Below are 20,669 nucleotides of genomic sequence, written 5' to 3'. Positions count from 1 at the left end.
TGCTGAAATCGCGTTTGGTCTCATACTGTATCGCGTATCTTGTCAGTGTGTGCACTTGCTTGGCCATTTTTAGTGATTAATAGGAAAGTGGGTTCAGCTGAATTGTAGTAGTGATTTGTTAGATAGGTATAAAAAAGGTTATTATACCGCAGCAGCCCTCGTGTGAAGCCCTCTTAGTGTGAAAACAAAAGAGTGTAAAGACCAGACTCCACCGGGCTAGGACACCGGCAAAGGATATAAGTATCGCTTTTTTTTTTTTTTCCTTTATACGTTTACTATTGAAATGTTGTTGTTGTATGCATTTGTCAATTTGATTTAATTTCTGTATTTTCTTAAATGGGTGTGTATAGAGTATTTACAGAGTGTTAACTTTTAGTTTTAGTTACTTTTTCTTATTTGTAAGTCGCTTTGGATAAAAGCATCTGCTAAATGACAAAGTAAAGTATTTTTTACGGTACCGACACCAATGAAATCAACCAGTATTGGTCAATATTAGACATACATTGGCCAGTATTGGATATTTAATGGCGTATAACGATTTCCCCAGTTTTAGATTACCTTTGTTATCTAAGACTCACTTAAAGTAAACCTTTAAAAACTATTTTTTTTTCTGTATATTATAAATGTTGTGATGGCCAAATTCCCCTTTAAGCATGTAAAACTAAAATTTTTGTTTTTAGTGATTTATTTTGATATTTAGACAAATGTAATATCTGATATTTAATATGTAAATGTACATCCGACAATATTCTGCATCATGAACTCTTAATATTTAAATGGGATAAACTATTAATATAGGAATGACAATTGTGGGACACAATCGCATGCCTGTGAGTTGATCATATCTGTGGGTGAACAAATCAAGAGACTGATTAACAATGTCACAATGTTTAAGCTTGCTCTTTCTTGCTTCTCATACTTGATTATAACATCCTGCTTATTTCATTTCTACTTTCAAGATATGGAAAAAAGCACAAAGCTTATTGTGCATTTTATAACAGCGTTTAGGTGAAATCGTTATGCTGAATTTTTCAGAAACCATCTTAATTTGCCAAAGGATTCAAGAAGCATCGAGAAACAAATGTTTAGGAAATGAAATTTAAGCAAAGTTGCAAATTAACCTTGCCACCCCCAAATGTGATGTCATAGCTACCAATGATGGAATTGGCAACCATAAGTGGCACAATATCAGGGCTTGCAGCTCCAGCTCCCTCTACAGCAATAGCAACGTGTGCTAGGGGCATTGCATCATCACGCATACGAATCTGAAAGCAAGACGAGATCAAACCAACAGTAAGTCAATCAATAGGTCAAGTAATGGCAATAAACTGAGACCCTCTCATACACACAATTCATAAAGCTACCTCACTCCCAGTGAAACGGCATGGGGACAGAACAGGTACAGCATCACCTTCATATTCAAAAGAAACGCCACTGAAATGCTGCTTAGCCAGAGCCACAAGCTCATCATGGTTTATTCCTGCAGCAGAATAGAGAAAGTGTTTAAGCAATCGACTCAGCTTTGTGTGGATTTTCTATTTAAACACTACTGCATGACAAGTTCGTTAACAGTTCAGTACCTCCAGCTGTAGCCAAGACCATGCGAGGAGCTTTATAATGGCTATTGATGTATTCCACTAAATCATTACGAGTTAGTGTCCTTGAAAATACAAAGAACAAAAAAAACATTTTCCATTAAATTCTTTAGGAACAGGTTTCATTAGGTATATTTGCATTTACACAAATTTTCATCAATTAATCCAATCCGGTTTCAGTTTTAAAAGTTTCTGTTTACACTTTGCAATGCAATTCACATTTTTATTTCAATGTGCACTTACGTATGCCGAACAAAATGTCAGCATATCCACAATGCAAGTACAGGTGCATCTCAAATTAGAATGTCATGGAAAAGTTCATTTATTTCAGTAATTCAACACAAATTGTGAAACTCATGTATTAAATAAATTCAATGCACACAGACTGAAGTAGTTTAAGTCTTTGGTTCTTTTAATTGTGATGATTTAGGCTCACATTTAACAAAAACCCACCAATTCACATCTCAACAAATTAGAATACTTCGTAAGACCAATAAAAAAACATTTTTAGTGAATTGTTGGCCTTCTAGAAAGTATGTTCATTTACTGTATATGTACTCAATACTTGGTAGGGGCTCCTTTTGCTTTAATTACTGCCTCAATTCGGCGTGGCATGGAGGTGATCGGTTTGTGGCACTGCTCAGGTGTAATGGAAGCCCAGGTTGCTTTGATAGCGGCCTTCAGGTCATCTGCATTGTTGGGTCTGGTGACTCATCTTCCTCTTTACAATACCCCATAGATTCTTTATGGGGTTAAGGTTAGGCGAGTTTGCTGGCCAATCAAGCACAGTAACACCATGGTCATTGAACCAGCTTTTGGTACCTTTGGCAGTGTGGGCAGGTGCCAAGTCCTGCTGTAAATGAAATCAGCATCTCCATAAAGCTTGTCAGCAGAAGGAAGCATGAAGTGCTCTAAAATTTCCTGGTAGATGGCTGCGTTGACTGTGGACTTCAGAAAGCACAGTGGACCAACACCAGCAGATTACATGGCAGCCCAAATCATCACTGACTGTGAATTTTTCAGAAACCATCTTAATTTGCCAAAGGATTCAAGAAGCATCGAGAAACAAATGTTTAGGAAATGAAATTTAAGCAAAGTTGCAAATTATCCTTGCCACCCCCAAATGTGATGTCATAGCTACCAATGATGGAATTGGCAACCATAAGTGGCACAATATCAGGGCTTGCAGCTGCAGCTCCCTCTACAGCAATAGCAACGTGTACTAGGGGCATTGCATCATCACGCATACGAATCTGAAAGCAAGACGAGATCAAACCAACTTTACACTGGACTTCAAGCAACATGGATTCTGTGCCTCTCCACTCTTCCTCCAGACTCTGGGACCTTGAATTCCAAATGAAATGCAAAATTTACTTTCATCTGAAAAGAGGACTTTGGACCACTGAGCAACAGTCCAGTTCTTTTTCTCCACAGCCCAGGTAAGACGCCTCTGACGTTGTCTCTGGTTCAGAAGTGGCTTGGTAGCCCTTTTCTTGAAGATGTCTGAGCGTGGTGACTCTTGATGCACTGACTCCACCTTCAGTCCAATCCTTGTGAAGCGCTCACAAGTGTTTGAATCAGCTTTGCTTGACAGTGTTCTCAAGCTTGCAGTCATCACTCTTGCTTGTGCACCTTTTCCTACACAAATTCTTCCTTCCAGTCAACTTTGCATTTAATATGCTTTGATACAGCACTCTGTAAACAGCCGCGCCTTTCAGTAAAGACCCTCTGTGACTTACCCTCTTTGTGGAGGGCGTCAAGGTTCGTCTTCTGGATCATTGCCAAGTCAGCAGTCTTCTCCATTATTGTGGTTTCAAAGAACAAGAGATACCCGGAATTTATACTGTAGGGATGATCATTAATTGAAACTCAAATGTAAATATTCTACTTTTGAGATACTGATTTTTGACTTTCATGAGCTGTAAGCTCTAATCATCAAAATTGAAACAAAAAAACTTTTGAAATGTTTTACTTTACATGCAATGAATCTAAAACATATGAAAGTTTCACTTTTTGAAATAACTAACAAGAAAAAATTAACTTTTTCCACGACATTCTAATTTATTGAGATGCACCTGTAAATGAATCATATGAAATACATTATCTCGAAGGCTGTGTGTGTACCTGGCATTGGCAGAGGGACCAAGAACACTATGGCCAAGAGGAGTACCCTGGAAGGCAGTAGCATGGAGCAGATCCAGGCAAACATCCTGCAAGCTACCTTGCACCTCTTCCAGCTCTCTTAGCACCACACTCCTCTGCTGCTCTATATCAGCCTCACTCAAAGATGAGCTCTGCACTACTTCTGCCAAGAGCTCCACCGCTAAAAATAACACAATAAAGATATGACATTACTATGAAAGATTAACACTTCCGGATTATTCAGAGAAAGACTACGTTCTATGCCAACATGACATACTCCATTCTAGAGCTAATCTAGATCTATCAGGTAATTTATCTATACACATTAGCATGAAGACACTGCGCCTGTTAGAGAATTGGCGTCTCTTATTTGTTTGTTGTATAACCTTTAGGCAAGTCCTCGGCAAGCATCTTCATGTAGTAAGCAGTATGTTCCCGTGAGGTGTATGCACTCAAGTGAGCTCCCATAGACTCCACTGCCTGTTCAAGAGCGGATTGTGGGTGCTTCTTTGTGCCCTTGATCCAAGAACAGTTTGGAATAAAAAGCACGCAAATTAGTGAAACAGCATTACAATTTTTAAATTGCTTTCACACTACAACCAATTCCAATTAACAATATTCATGTTTTTTTCTTACTATAAACAAATGAAGCATTTTACAACAGGTGCTCATATGAAGTCCTAGAATTCAATAATTATTGTAAATGTCGTCAAAACCTGACCTCAGATTTCCCACTATATAAAACACTCAGGGTGCATTCAACTTCACTTTTAGACACACACTAGTAAGCTTCCCCAAGCACTTCCTCTGGGGTAATCCCTGCTGCCATTTTGATGCGTGTTCCACTTGGTCAAGTGGACGAGGGAAGTTTATATGGACACACCCTCAACCCCTCAATTTTGACAGAGGAAGCAAGTCTATTTATATACACACTTCAGGCAGCTCCATATACCACAATGCAACATGACTGTGACATACACAGCTTACTGTATTGATACTGATACAGCCCAAACATACATATAGACATACAGAACGGTAATATAAATAATAAATCAGCTCCATAGCAGATTCCAAGTGATCAAGGGCTTATGACGTTCCAATTCAACCCACTGCAAAGGTTCCACCGGTAGTAAGCACTTGTGCAACGTAAGAAGTGGCATACATCCATCCGTAAATGAGATGGCGGGACATAAGTGAGGGAAAGGCATAAAAGAAAGTAAAGTGAAACACACCCTAATTAGCAAAATACAAAGGTCAAAAGATTATATTTTGAAGAATGTTGGGAAAGAAGCAATTGCCAGTAGCCATTTACTTCCACTGTATGGGAAAAAAAAAAGAAAAGTCAACTGCTACTAGCAACTGTTTGGTTACTAACATTCTTCAAAATATATTCTTTTGTGCCCAGCAGAAGAAACAAACTTATACAAGTTTGGAACAAGTGAAGGGTGAGTAAAAAGAGTAAAAAGAAGGGTGAGTAAAATTTTCATCTTTGGGTGAACTATCCTTTAAGTTTATGCTACACTTAAAAATGTAAAGATTAGACGTTAAATATTCACACCATGGGAAAGCTACTAAATATTCAATTAGCTTTTTCTCATTACAATAAATTTGCATTTTTATTAAATTTGAACAGTAAAAAAATGTTTTGATTGGCAACAATCAAGATCTAATATGACGTTAAGATAATATAATTCTTCAAGCCATATCATGACATGATCGTGAGGCAGTGATACCCAGCCCTAATAACAACTTTCATTTAGAGAGAATGAGACCAAGTGAAGGTTTATTGCATACTTTAAACGCCATATGCTCCAGGAAAAATCCAGCTCCATTATTCTTCTCAGACTCATATCTGCTCCCACAACCTATCCAAAGGCCAACCTACAAAATCAGACAGATGAAAAATACAAAGAATTACATCAGCGGTTCAGGTTGATTTCCTTTTGACTAATCATTTGGATATGGAAAAATTAAAGTACAGTTGTTCAGGCTTTTTTCAAGTCCTGTTATTTTTATGGCATGCATAAAACATTTACTTTATTTGACCATTTTTTTTCTTTTTACCACATTAAAATGTTATATTTCATTGCAACAACATTAGAATGCTAGAAAGTGTGAGGACCTTACAATTCCCTCAATGAGAATTAAAATCACAAAAAATAAATAAATAAAACTGATTTGTACAGCCTAAAAACAGCTATTTACCGTGCATGTGGCTTGGTTGGTCTCTTCAGAGGCAATCCTCAAGCCATTGCTTAGAGTAGTTAGCCGTGTTTCTGGAGCACCTAGCAGGCTCTGAGCATATGACACAGAGGCCTGTCCTCGTCTCAGAGACAGCAGAAGAGGCTAAAAAAATGAAAAAAGTAGACATAAGTATATGGTGAAAGTTCCTTGTATTCAATTTAAAAGCAAGTCAAAAATCACAGACTAACGTAATGATATAGACTAGAGGCTGACCGATAACACAAGATCTTAATAAAGTGGTTGATTTGATCCAGTAGCCAGAGATATTTTTAATGTTTTTAATAAGCAATATATTGTAAACATTATAACAATATAAATGAACTGTTTTCTATTTTAAAATATTTAAAAACATTATATATTCTTGTAATAGAAATAAAAACACTGCTAATAGGAATTAGTACGGTGACCGAGAGAGCTGAATGCGCTGCAAATTAAGAAAACATCTTCATCATTTTGACAACACACGCACTACAAATACTCAACAACCAAATACAGAAACGCACAGACCATATCGGAAATGCCACAACAAGTGATTGACATGCTTATCAATGTCTACTCTGAAAGGCAAGATTTTGGTTTAGTTTAACATCCTGATCATATGATTCCTTAGCTTTCTTGGATACCATTTGCCTAAATAAGATTAACAATAATTACTGTAACTGTGAAACATTATGTAAGCTGGCTAACTTATTTTTACAACTTCCCTTACAAAAATCGACCATGGTTTGACTATAAAAAAAAAACATGGTTACTACAGTTAAACCATGGTAACCACATATTAACCATGGTTTTGCTACACTAACCATAGGCTAACTAGGGCCCTATGATTTACGTGATGTGGAAAACACGGACCTTTAAATATGAATAAAAAATGTTCTTCGCATCTCTGTGTTAAAGAATGGAGCATAAGCGTGGTTTCGTTTACTACTTGTACTGAACCGCTGAAGTGAAAATAAAAGTTTGGTTTTACTGGAATACATTGTGTCAGAAATATATTATTGTGCAATAGAATGTACGTAATACTACCACCACTACTACTACATTATTAAAACTATTTTTTTAAGGAATAATCACAATATTTCTCCCATGTTATAATTTTAATAAACCCCCTTTGTTTATCAAAAATAAAGTTTGCTGATAAAAAGATAAAATTAAATTACGGTTTTATGCCTTCATTTGATAACCAGGAAAATTAAAATACACAACACTGGTATTTGTACAACTGTGGTAAATACGGGGAAAAAACAAACACACAAACACACACACGGTTACAACACTTTTTCTATAATAAAACTTAATTTTCATAACCATTGTTTGGGGTCCCCTTGAAACATTTCCCTTATGAAAATTAACCATGCTTTATTATAAGTGTAGTAACCATGTTTTTGGTATATTTATTACCATTTGTATAACCACAAATTTACTACAAATATAGTGGTTAAACTACAGTAGTGGTCTCAAACTACGGTAGTGGTCTCAAACTCCTGGAGGATCACAGCTCTGCACAGTTTTGCTCCAACCATAATCAAACCTGATCCAGCTAATCAATGTCTTCAGGATTACTAGAAACTTAGAAAACAGGTGTCAATTGGAGCTGGTTGGAGCTAAACTCTGCAGAGCTGCAGCCCTCCAGGAATTGATTTTGAGACCACTGAACTACAGTGTACCAAAACCATGGTTAATTTGTGGTTACCATGGTTTAACTATAGTAATGATGTTTGTTTTTTTTATTTGTAGAAGTAAAACCATGGTTAATTTTTTGTAATGGCTCCATTGTGTTCTGTGCTACTTGCAGTTCGTCTTTGTATTTGATTGTGTTGAGAGTATTTGCAGCACATGTGCTGTCAAAATGATGAAGATGTGTTCTTAATTTACTGGTGCTTTTCTATTTATATGGGTTTTCTTAAGTTGTAGTGCGTTGAGCTCTCTCAGCCATCGTAAATTAGAGGTAAATTACACTAAACTAAACTAGAAGTGAAAGGGGGAGAAAATCATGTTTTAAAGCACCTGTGTGAAAACAAACCTGGAAATAAAAAAATAATTTGGTGAGAAAATCTAGAGATTCATAGGGCATTTCAATTAGTTACTCATGGGATATATTATTTATTATATCCAGAGACCAGATAACAGTAACTGTTGCACAGTGTTAACCAGGAAAAACAGAACACAGCGGACTGAAAAAATCTCTTGCTACAAATTTATTTTTTATTTAATGTGTGATAAAATGATATGACATTTTCCTACATTGTTGGAGTCATAAAATATAACATTTTCTTGTAAATAGTATAGCATAATAGCTTTAGTAGTTCCTTTTTTCAATATGAAACAGACATGAACTGTGTTCCGAGAATGTCACCTATATTATGACTTATTAAAACCAGTTTACTTTTTCTATTGTGGACACTCTTGTATGTAACTGACTCCCTTATTTATAGAAAATTCCTTATTAACAGTCAAGAAATTAGTTCTTCGTCAAACCAGATCTCATGCTGTTTTGTTGTAGTTGTTGCTACATAGATATGGCCACAACACTAGGTCTAACGTGTTTCTGTTATTTGATTAAAATTAACGAAAGGAAAATGTCACAAACAGTTATGCTGTTAATGCCTACAGTTCAACAGTCACAGAATATAAAGCGAACAAATAATCTATATCTCCATGTGACTTCAGATTTCAATGACCTTGTCAGACCAAATTCCAGGTTAACTTCACCTTAACATAAAGAATAAGAAACATATGTGCAATATTTAAATTTCTAGAGTTACACAGTAGTGACTTGCTTACAGAACTGTTTATAACTCGTCTCTTGATCCTCGAAGCTCTTACACTCGGGAAAGAGATGTAACCTTTAGTACATCTGAGCTATCAGCTAGCTCCCCGGCACCAACAAGCCAATGACAGTCACTATCCGCGTATTTAAATGTAATGATTGAAATTCGTAACGCCGGTAAAAAAAAATAAAAATAAAAAAAAAAGTCAAAAACATGCAATACGTACATAACCAGCTCTAGCAAGAGCTCGATTCACTGCCCCACTGATCCGCCACAGAGAGGCAACCATCTTGTCCACAGTGTGCACCACTACCGCGGTCTTCTTCCTCTTCTTTTCATTTAACGACGCTTCGCAAACCTACAAACTTCAGTACCGCCACCTATTGTTGGCATGGACTCAATACAGCGTGGCCCATAGAGGGGGACGTGGTGAATCCGTCAGGGCTGTCCTGTAGTTTTTATTGCGTCAGATCCCTCTTTAGGTCAAATCTCTGTAACGTTCAGTGGTCAATGGCATTGTTCTTCGCTCTCTTTCTGTAGACTACAATTAAATTATTATAATTAGTAACTTGCATTTTTTTTTTTTACAGTAATCAACATTTGAAGTGGATCAAAATAGTTCATCAAATGATGACTAATGTATTAAATTCACGTTAAATACAAAGTCAGTCGTATAAAAAATATTTTATGACCCATATCTGGTACTTAAAGGTAAAAAAAAGACAGGTTTTATGCATAATGCATTATAATAATAGGCTACTTTGCCCACCGCCCGTTATAGATTAACATGATCTATAAAGGTGCAAAATGCATTTACTTAGGCTACACATATTTGAGAATCGAGATATTTCATGATATAGTTAACACAAATTGGGAATATTTCGAATGAAAATTTTAAAAATTAAAACACAAACCTGTTGTGTCACATGACAAGCATGACGAAAACAAATATTTTTAGAATATCTGAAAAATGTCACAGTACTTAAAAAAAAATACACTTATGACTCTAATATGTATATAACATTAAAGCAAAAACATTTTCCTACACTAAACTATTTACAAGTTTGTGTGTTTTGTTTTTTTGGAGGTTGGTAAAGACATTTTACAACCTGAACTTTGTTATAAAAAGGTTTAATTATTATAAACATTTTAGGAGACTTATAGACCATCTTTCTCTGTCTGCATATTTTTCTCACGCTTGTTGCACTACTTGACCTGATTGACAAAAGCTTTTTCAACAATTTCACTTTTTTATTCAATGCTTCGTCCATGACAGTTTCTAAGAGCAATGTGCAAGTATAGGGAAAGGGAAGTGGTGTGTGGCCAAGTATGGTGATCCATAGTCGGAATTTGTGCTCTGCATTTAACCCATCCAAGTGTACACACAGTAGTGAATATACACCTGGAGCAGTGGGCAGCCAATGGCTGCAGCGCCCAGGGAGCAGTTGGGGGTTTAGTGCCTTGCTCAAGGGTCTCACCTCAGTCGTGGTATTAAGGGTGGAGAGAGAGTTGGTTATTCAATTCCCCCCACCTACAATCCCCACTGGACCCGAGACTCGAACCCACGACCTTCGGGTTACAAGTCCAACCCTCTATCCATTAGGCCACAACTGCTGTATATTATATATACACACACCTACACATATAAACACACACACACAAGACAATAAGACAAGCACAATGTCAAAATGCAGAGAAAGCTTGAGACAGATTTATTATTGGTTACACAATTTGATTATACACCAAGCATAAAGAAAAGTAAAGGTGAAAATGCATTTCCTTTGTAAGTCAGTATCAAGAAACAAAAGAGCTGCAAGTAACAATGGACTTCAAGAAGAAAGAAAAAAGTTACACCAGAAATACTGAAGCATGGCTTCCTTACTCGTATCAAAAGCCACTGCTCACATCATTATTGCTTATGAGCAATTGGCCACCTTCTGATTGGTCCATAAAAATTATGCATTGCCATGCCATTGGTCCAGGTGTTAGCCAAATTGAGGTCTCTCTCCCATATTTACAGACAAACGCAGGTCTTCAGAGATGTGATGCGAAGCTTGACGAATCTAAAGACAAGGAGGGGCAGGCGTCAGTCAATACAGCATTCTGCTTTTCAAATCAGATTTATTTTTGGTTTTGTTTTCCCCATGAATGAAAGCACACACATGGTTGAGAGAAGCATAATTCTCAGCATTTATTACATCTTTATTCTCTGATAGGCCAATTCCAATTGTTCCAAGTTTTACAGATCATTCTCTTGTATTGAGATTTATCTAAAAAAAAATAGATCAGTGACCAAAATTATCATATATCTTCATCTCCATATAATATCCATGCACACAGTCATCAAACACCTGATATTAATCAATTTCTCAGTAAAAGAAAAGAAATGCAGGCACAGACTATGACATTTTCTTAAATCAAATTAGTAAAAATATTTTAATTTTAATATTTTTGATTCCTCTCAAAAAAGTTAAAACCCTCTCTCAAAAAAGTTAAAACTTCCAAAGTACTATATATTCTAAAAAATACGGTTTCCTTTGCACCCTATTTATAATATTATAAATTGAGCAGTATTTAAGCTTATATTCTGTATAATTGCACTTCAGTGTTGTACAGAGCAGCATATGCTACTGCAAAACAGCACATCTGTAGGGCTAAACAGTGTCATCAGACCAATCCAGACAGCCATCAGCAGATGTTTCTAAAGATCAATGGTCTGTTTGACTCCCAAATATGTCTGTAAGTGTCTTATCGTTTTACTGTCTGTCTTGCAAAGCTTCCGAACATTAATCAATTTAAAAGTGCAACGAAGACTGATGTGACGAAAATCGCTTCTTTACAATTTAGAACAATTTAAGCAGATTTCAAAAATCTTTAAAAGCATGCTTCCCTGCAGAATACCAGTAGAAAAGTAATGTATCCATTAGAAATGTTTCCATTTTGTAGCTTATATCGTAATGTCTTTTCAATTATTTAAATAAAATCAAAATATAGACTCTGCAAAATGTGGAGCATTAAATTAAAAGTGGAGTACTGAATCATTTTCTTCAGTTCATTACTCGACTAATGGAGTCACCTTACCGATTAGCTTACATATCATTAATACACACAAATCAGAGTAAGCGCGGTTAGTGCACAAGTGGCAAGTTATTTTTAATCCCGATATTTGTATGGGACATGTCGTGTGTAGTTTTTAAAGCCTATTTTGTGCACACAACGTTTATACATCAGGCCCCAGAAGTTTCAAGAATTGTGTATTCTTCAGTAAAACAACAATTGAGGGAACAGTAAAAGTAAGAGATGTGTGAATGCACATGCTATACATTTTATATTTCTAGCATTTCTCTTTCTTTTTTTTTTTACTATAACTCATTGAAAATCATGCAAGTTAACTTATGGCTCAACTGGAAGGTTGCTGAGGAGCCCTAGTGGCCCTGGTCTTCTGGTTGAGAACAAACAAAATAGACTAAATTATGAAATAGAATAGAAACAAATCACAGCTAAACTGATGAAGATCACTAAAGCACTGCAAAACACTATTAATTGCTCGCAAATAGCTTGTTACGCTGACTTTTCATAACATGGCTTTGATTTATATAACTGCTTTCCAATAAATAAATTAAAATCAATAAATAAAAAATAAAAAAAAACACCATTATAGTCAATCAATACATAATCCACTCCAATCCTGAACATTTAAAAATAAAACTGAAGTAGAACCTCATTTCTATATAGCATTTTAGAAAAGATATGTTTCTTCAGAATTCATCCCTGTGAGCTAAGAGCAACTTATTAATGCATCATGAGATACCAAAGGAGGACTCAGAAAGCATCACAACTGCACAGAAAGGAAAGTCAGCGCAATTCAGGCAGCACATCTGCCTCTGACCGGTGAAAGACACCTTCTCCATGGTAATGGATATCCCTCTCTCACCATTTCTTGTTCCGAGGCTTCAGTTCCTCAGCTGCATTCCTCAAGAAGATGTAATTCTTTTTCTGGGGATTGTAATATTCATGTCCCTGTGACACAAACAAAGTAATAAAAGTGAGCAGAGATCAAACTGATTGTCAGTTCACTTGAAACCAAGAAACCGTTACAATAAAGATGAAAACATTAGAACTTCAGTCAGTTCTAATTAACCAAAATAATAGAGTCATAAAGACAAAACACCCCAATTTTTTAGACGATAACAATATCACTGATTCACTTTCAGAAGGATTTTTTTTTCCAGCTGAATAATAAAAACCATTGACAACCAATGAGAGTGTGCCAAGTCCAACTCGAACCAACACAGTTCAAGACCCTTGGATTCAGTTTAATTTTGCTGCACGGTTTGATTATTTTTGAACACAAGAATGCATCTTATGCAAGCTCTCCCTAGGAAAGCATCCGATTGGTGTCTGCTGGACCTGAATCCAGTATAATAACGAGGTCCTCTGTCATAAATATTAGTGTCATAAACTAGTGTGTTTTGAATGTAGTTATTCACATTCCTAAAAGCAATTTAATGCATGTTCAGCGCAAGTATTATATAAATGTATATTTTTCCTTCATATTTTTAATATACTTAGATTAAGCTTCACTTAAGCTCCTATGGTCAATTTCATATATCCTAACTGCCTAGAATACATACTATACCATAACTTTTTGTATGTCAACACACAAACCTAAAATCGAATCTAAAAAGACATCTGTCGGAACCTAGAAATGATCAGCAAGTGAATTTATTTTATTCGACAGTCAAAAAAAATTTAATTTGTGAAGTTAATGACAATTCATCGAATGTTACATATGTATTGAGATTGTATACCTTAGACCAGTCATAGCTGGAAGCATAGGCAAATATGTTCCCATTGTTATTGAAGCAACAAGCTGTTATTGGTTGATCTAATTGTTCAGAGGTCTTCAGTTTAGTGCGGGCATCTTTATCCCAGAAACTGAAGCGCCCATCAGAGCCTACTGTCGCCAGAGTGCCATGGACAGGGTGAAAGGAGATAGCGTTCACCTACAACAGAGAAACAAACAGCAAGTGCAGAGTTTCTGTTTATTTTACAAGTACTATTTATTACTGAATATTGTCTTTCATAACCTCAGACTAGACTAATTGTCCAAGCAATCCACTGCATTTCAAAAATACACAAAACCTAGAACACTCACAGCATAAATATCCTGGGGTGTGGCAGTATTGGTTCCGTTGGACCTGTGGCACTTAAAGGTGAAATTGTCCTTGGCTCTGGGTTAAAAGGTGAATATTAGTAAGATAGAAAGATACATATTCGATATTACATAAAAAAAAACTGCTGCTTGTTCCAAGTTATTTGTTAAAATGAGTTGAAGTATTTTTTGAACATTTCTGTCACAAGTTCATTTCATACTTAATTTTGCAACAATTGGTTAACAAGTTTTTGCTGGGACTACATGAATCATTTCTGTTGAAATAACTGGGCAGTAGTACCGGCATACTTTACATGGAACTGAAGAGTAAAGGTCATTGCGAAATTTTAGCACGATAAAAAATAAATACGACCTCACATTGTGTCAATCATGTTTACACACTGCCTCCGAAACTTTTGTCCGTCATTAAAAAATTCTGATCAGCTTCGATTTTCTGCATTTTTGCATCCGTAGCAAGCATTTTGATAGGAAAGGATGGCGACTACGAAAAAAACTCAATTGAAAATTTCAGAGTCAGTGTGCAAGGACCTTAAATCTTGAAATTTAATTTGATGTTTTTCAGAGACTCCTTTTTCTGAATGTGATTGTTTTAACATGCTAACATGCTATTCTTAGTTATCTAACACAATAACTTTAATTGGTTCAACAAATTTTTTTACATAACTTTTTTTTTTATTTAACTTGTTTTAGTCTCGTTGTACAAACCTAAACTAATTGGTGTGGAAAAGTTTTCCTTAATTTAAGTTGATTAAACTTTAAGTGTACTGTATTAGCTTTTAAATTTCTAAACCAGCCATGAATTATTTGTGGAAAGAAGATCAGATACAGACTCACGGGTTAGGTGGGTTTATGTAATGAATGGCAACTCGTCCCTCGATGCTGCCCAGTGCAAAACCAGTAGGCTTACTCTGCTTGTCTTTAAAGATAGCCACACAGCGGTGCTATTAAACAAAACACACAAGTTAAAATACACCTCAATGGTTAACAACAATATCTGCAGAAAAGAATAATTTTAAATAATGGTGAAAATGGGCTATGAATCAACACAAAAACAGGGTTGAGAACTTACACAGGGCAAATATGAAGATGTTAGTGAACTAAAGGTTCAGTGTAGGTGAGTAACGATTCACTCATTTTCAATGAGAAAATCACTTAAAATTCCTGCCAATTCATAAATAACTATTTAAGTGATATTTATTTCATGAGTTTGTGCGGCCTAATAATCTATTCAGAATGGTAAAAATGTAACTAATTGTAATTTGTTGAAGTATGTATAACACCCCAAAGCAAAAATATTCATTTTAAATTTGCTTAAAGAATTTCTGGTTTTCCAGAGACCCAATTTATAGCCAATTCATAGTCTGACAGCAGATAAAAGAATGAGTGATTGTTACAAAAGTGTGCATCAAATACACTAAACGCGCCAATAGCTTCGTGGCTGGTGCGCCGAAATAGAGACAGAGCGACACATGTCATAATCTGAAAACCACGCCCACCGGGGGGAAAAAAAAACAATCCAACCCTCTCCATTGACTTTGTATTGCACTGCATTACTGAATGGCCCAACGTGACATACCCTGACATCTACAACTATTTGTGTCCTTAGTTACACGCTCATCTTTTTGGATTGACAGTTTATAAAAACATAGTTCTGGGTTTTTTACTCTACACCTTGTCACACAGCAGCTTTTAGGCATTGTTCTGTTTTTTGCTATAAGTCAGAAATGACAAGGAGGCAGCTTCCCGCAATACAAAGTCAATGGAGAGGGTTGGATTGTTTACCCCCCAGCATGGGTGTGGCCTAAATGTGCTCTATATAGCGCAACTGTTATTGCGGCGTCCCAAGTTTGATTCCTGTATCGAGGTCGTTTGCCGATCCTGCTCCCTTTTCTCTGCCCAATGCTTTCCTGTTAGCTCTCTACTGTCCTATCTATTAAAAGGCATAAAAAAGCCCAAAAATATAACTTATAAAAAGTGTGTGTGATGTGCTAGAACAGACCTCACTGGTTCTTGCATGTCACACATGCACATTTCTCCTTTTTTTGGTTTTAAATGTGCAGTAAAACACTGCGCTTTATTTTTCATGAAGCATTATATTGTTGTGCATCTGTTATGATAAACAGACATCCACTCTTGCATTCTGTGTGTATCACAGGCCAACTTGTGAGATTTGTGCAGGTAAACCCCTGATCTCAAGAGGTGCGTTGATGACTGTTAGAGAATGTGGTGCTTAGTGTCATTATTAGTGCATTCACCTCACATACCGACGATCAGGGTTCAAGACTGACTCGGAGCAGGGTGGTTAGGATTGTGTTTTGGAGGCAACACTGTCCAGCATAATTTTTGAAAAATGTATTGTACTTTGTGCTTTTTGTACCCTTAGCAGCTGATTACCAGCTGAACAGGCACATTTGTCATCTTTTTCTTTTAATGGCGGTTGGCAAATCTACTGGAAAGTGAATAATGCCACCTACTGCACGTCACCGGCATGACGGCTGACAAAACAAGGATGGGCGGATCAGCTCAGGACACCCCTAGTGTTAGTAGATGTTGGAATTGAGAAACTACGATTAATGAATGCTTTAGAAGTGTTTTTCCATTATTGGTTCATGTTAACTAATGTAGTTAACTAATGTAAACACCTTGTTGAACCTTACTGTAAAAGTGTTAGGCCTACCACATAAACATTGTGACAATACACAATTAAATAAAAAAATATTATTATTCTAATTTGCATGCTACGGTAATAATACCATATTTTATCAAATGCTAATTCAAAGCCAATATTTATTATCCCCCAAGCCAAATTATTGTTTGATTAATTCTTTAAATTGCCATTTAATTATTTCAAAAATTGAGTATTTGACCAACACTGACCTGATGCTTCAGAGGTGACTCTATACGTCGAAACTCTGAAGGCTGATTTTCCAACTGGTAAACAATAAGACCACGTTCTGCAGTGGCTACAACGGCCATAGGATATACCTAGAAAAGAAAAAAAGACATCCATGAAATGCTTTCACAATATAATTTCTGCAAAAACTGTTTTATGTACCATGTACTACGCTAAGAAAATGTTCGAGCTCATATGTTCACTTTGCTAACGTGGACACACACAATCAAAATCAGCGATCAACTACACTGCAAGAGTGAGATATAGAAGAGCTGCCCAAACTGATATTACAACAAATTCAGTTTAATTCAAATCACTCCTTTACCACATCTGCACAGTAACACCTCTCTGGCATCTGCAGGGACATCATGGGGTTTGGGGAACGTGTATCCCAAAACTGTCAAAAATGAGGCAGAGAAACAGTTGTCTATTCAGTTGTGTTAATCTATTCAAGGCTGTAATATTTGGTCAAATAAATATTTTGAAAGTATTTTATAAAATACTGCACAATGAACTGTGACATAATAAATGTTTAACACTAATAAACATTAACACTAGGCCATATCAGGAGTTTGATTTTAGTTCCACTCTGCTGGCCTAAGAGTGGTGAAGATGGGTTCCAGACCAGTACCTTCAGTGTTTTGTCCCAGCTGCCAGTCATAACACAGTTGTAGTTTGGTGCTTTAATCCAGTGAATTGTCCTGATTGGGCCTTCATGCTGGTCAAAGGAAAAGATTGTAGGACCTATTAATCATACTGTAAACCTACACAACTGAAATACACATACTAAACGTAGAAGCATAAGAATATATTAGGAACACAAATTAACTGCTTACTTGTGCTATTTGAATGATCTGATTGCTGTTCAGATCCCACATCTTGGCAGTTTTGTCACAGGAGGCTGTAAAGACTTTACTGCCATCCTGTTAACAAAACAAGCAAAATCAGGTAAGAAGATGCCCCATGTCAGGAAGTAGTAGCCATTCATAAGAATAAAGGACACAGAGATCTTCGGTTCTACTACTGTTTGTGTAGAGCAAGAATTCTGACCAGAATACCCACGTGCAACCATACATAAAAAAAATAAAAATAATAATATATATATATATTTTTTTTTTTTTTTTTTTTTTTTTTTTTTGATTTATAAAAAACTAAATCACAACCCTGTTATAATAACTCATGTATCATGTTTTTCAGGAACAGTGTAGAGCAGGAGTCCTTAAACAGACCAGCTTGGTTCCAACTGGACCACAAGACAATCACAACGATAGCACCATTTGACTGTTTTAAGAGAGCAGAACGTAACAGAACAGTACACATCAAATTCTCAGGGTTGTATACTGTATTGTTTACTGTAGCAAAATGGATCGATACTTTTGCTAAAACACTGCAGCAAATAGAATTGCTTTTATCCATCACACAAATAAACCAGGTTTGTGACTGTTGTTTCCATCAACATTTATTATTTAGGAGCATGTTATAAAAGAGCTTATCATAATAAAAAAAAAAGTCTAAATTATTTGTAAATGGCAAGGAAAGGCAGCTAAAACTTTTAAATTACTAGTTAACTTTGTTGTCAGCTCATGATGAAGGTGTGTTGATTATAGTGTTTGCACCCAAGTCACGGTTTGGTCAGTTACCTGGATGCGCGGCCATATTGGAGATACTCGCATGGATTGCACTGTTGATGTACTACTGAAGGATGTTGTTCTACTAATTTATGATGTCTAAACCACAGAAAAAATGTGTGGAAGCTGCTAAATCGTATAGAGAAGGTCTTAGTAAGCAGGAAAGGGTGCAATAATTTAACAAAATAAAGTTAATAGGTGGTAACGATCCATACGAGCTAGCTCCTTTGGCTCCTAGAGTACAATAATAATAAATATAGCAATATAGCACCATTAACTAAATAGGCAGTTGTGGCCTGATGTTAGAGAGTCGGACCTGTAACCCGAAGGTCACGGGTTCGAGTCTCACTACAGGCAGGACTAGTAGGTGTGGAAGTGAATGTACAGCACTCTCTTCCTTCAGGCGCTGGAGCAAATGACTGCCCACTGCTCCGGGTGGTGTGTGGGTTCACTGAGTGTGTGCACTTGGATGGGTTAAATGCAGAGCACAAATTTCGAATATGGCTTACCACACTTGGCAAATGTCACCACACCCTAAATATCAGACAGTTTTTTGCACTCTTCTGCTTGATTTGTTATAACTTTTGGCAGTCTAGTACTCTAAATGTTTTTCCTGGTTCGACCGATTAGTACAGCCCAAAACGTGACAATAATTTACCGAATAGGAATTTATTCGGTAAATGCGTTTCCATCGTAGTGTACGCTCATTTTTTCTCATCAGATAAAGTTTATCCTACTCAAATGTGCACGAGTTTTCTATGCACATTTTTAGAATTTATGCACATCTTGGCATTTCTATCCAGCCTTTTTTTTTTATGCGATATTCCAAAATGCGCATAAAAATTGGTGGATGGAAACATAGCTATCGTTTCCGTTCAGTGCTGCCAAGATGGCCGACTTCCAGACTGATGACATTATGTACACTGTTTGATTTTAGTAGATATTTATTTTAACCAAAATAGAAATATGGTCCAGACTTCAAGAGGGAAAACCCTGAATCCCCATCCAGTATATTTTCTCAGTCATTACCTTCTGCCATAGGTATCTAAACATAAAAATAATAATAGCCTGATAAAACATATGTTAACTTTTTATATTCATATCCAATAGACATACACATATTTTCAATAAATGTTGCAGAATGTTGGTTGGTTGACGTCTTTAAATAGGCGACTAATATTTATAACGAGTAAATGATCTTACATCACTCCAGCACACATCCAGCACTGGGCCTGTGTGCATCTGCTGGGCTTTAGGGACAGTCTGACCATTATCTTGAACCTCCCAGCACCGCACCTGAGTATATGCAATACATGCAAATTTATCATTACAAACTTACAGAAAGGTTCTTTTGACACATCTTTCAGAGATATTTCATCAACTATAAATGAGATGCAATAACATATTTCTAAGTGAAATTTACAGTCAAGGTTGTACAAATATAGAAATAGTGACAGAAACGCATGAAATGGCTATGTCAAAGGCTTACGTCATTGGCCCACGAGCCTCCGATGAGAAAGTTGCCAGGCATCGTAAGGGGACTGAATGCCAAGCAGCTTATGCTGTCATCGGGTGGCGATGTTACTTCAACATCCTGTTATCAACGACGCCTCAATTGAATTAGCATGCACAAAATCTTACTTGTAAGTATATTATATAGCTGTATATACCTTCATTGGATTATGACTGTCTGTGGTGGTGCTGCCAAATACACCTGTTCCCCCGGACCCAAATCCCGTGTTCGTCCCGAATAAACTCATTTCAATCTGTTAAGAGCTGATCATAACAATAATTAATCAGATCATAACGTCACAAACAAAATAACATTAACACGTGACAACTACAACGCCTTCACTAATTCAAATGATTTTCATGTTAATATTAACAAACCGCTACTATTCTTAAAGTGTCCAAAATTAATCTGGTAGTGAGATTATGAAGTGAAATATTCAATTCTACTTTACGTTTAACGTTAACGTTACATGCATACAACCACAAACGGTGAAATCGGGTTTTAGCAGTTTTAATACAGGCCCGGGCAGCCTCGACATTAAATACAATGATCGATCAAAATATCGTGATCAACTAAACTCACTAACTGCCGTAGAGATATTTGATTATTCCCATAAAACCGCTTCCCTCTTTTGAAACGATACACACACACACGCGCGCGCGCACGCACTGCTATAGGCACTTCCGTCGCTCAGTTATTGAGGGCGT

The 20,669-nt window shown here is 36.4% G+C and overlaps 2 protein-coding genes across 7 annotated transcripts in view; both read right to left on the bottom strand.

The window, feature by feature from the left end:
- Positions 1-9,244, bottom strand: part of uqcrc1 (ubiquinol-cytochrome c reductase core protein 1) — a 12,412-nt gene extending 3,168 nt beyond the window's left edge. Inside the window, exons 1-8 of the mRNA XM_079376847.1 lie at positions 8,979-9,244; positions 5,943-6,083; positions 5,532-5,618; positions 4,124-4,253; positions 3,720-3,918; positions 1,581-1,660; positions 1,365-1,480; positions 1,122-1,265 (exon numbers count right to left, since the gene is read on the bottom strand). Coding sequence (XP_079232973.1) covers positions 1,122-1,265; positions 1,365-1,480; positions 1,581-1,660; positions 3,720-3,918; positions 4,124-4,253; positions 5,532-5,618; positions 5,943-6,083; positions 8,979-9,041 — 960 coding nt within the window. The 5' untranslated portion in view covers positions 9,042-9,244. The remainder of the gene's footprint in view (positions 1-1,121; positions 1,266-1,364; positions 1,481-1,580; positions 1,661-3,719; positions 3,919-4,123; positions 4,254-5,531; positions 5,619-5,942; positions 6,084-8,978) is intronic.
- On the bottom strand, positions 8,979-20,669 carry rae1 (ribonucleic acid export 1; the record flags this gene model as incomplete). 6 transcript variants are annotated; one of them, XR_013781929.1, is made up of 15 exons in its annotated part: positions 20,545-20,654; positions 20,120-20,225; positions 19,939-20,043; positions 19,653-19,745; positions 17,658-17,744; positions 17,453-17,539; positions 17,147-17,218; positions 16,806-16,913; positions 14,763-14,869; positions 13,911-13,986; positions 13,564-13,758; positions 12,687-12,772; positions 10,658-10,815; positions 10,231-10,388; positions 8,979-9,293 (listed from the first exon to the last, which is right to left on the bottom strand). XR_013781929.1 is itself a non-coding variant. In XM_079376852.1 (13 exons), coding segments are annotated over exons 2-13 (1,107 nt in total). In that variant the 5' UTR covers positions 20,210-20,225; positions 20,545-20,669. The 6 variants fall into 6 exon arrangements, 4 of the variants coding, with proteins under 4 accessions (XP_079232978.1, XP_079232979.1, XP_079232976.1 ...); XR_013781930.1 differs by lacking the exon at positions 8,979-9,293 and having other exon boundaries at positions 10,635-10,815; XM_079376852.1 differs by lacking the exons at positions 8,979-9,293; positions 10,231-10,388 and having other exon boundaries at positions 10,435-10,815; positions 20,545-20,669.

The sequence above is a fragment of the Barbus barbus genome, assembly GCF_936440315.1.
Source record: "Barbus barbus genome assembly, chromosome: 25".
In the NCBI taxonomy this organism is placed as follows: Eukaryota; Metazoa; Chordata; class Actinopteri; order Cypriniformes; family Cyprinidae; genus Barbus; species Barbus barbus.
This window is presented reverse-complemented; position numbering and strand designations above follow the sequence as displayed.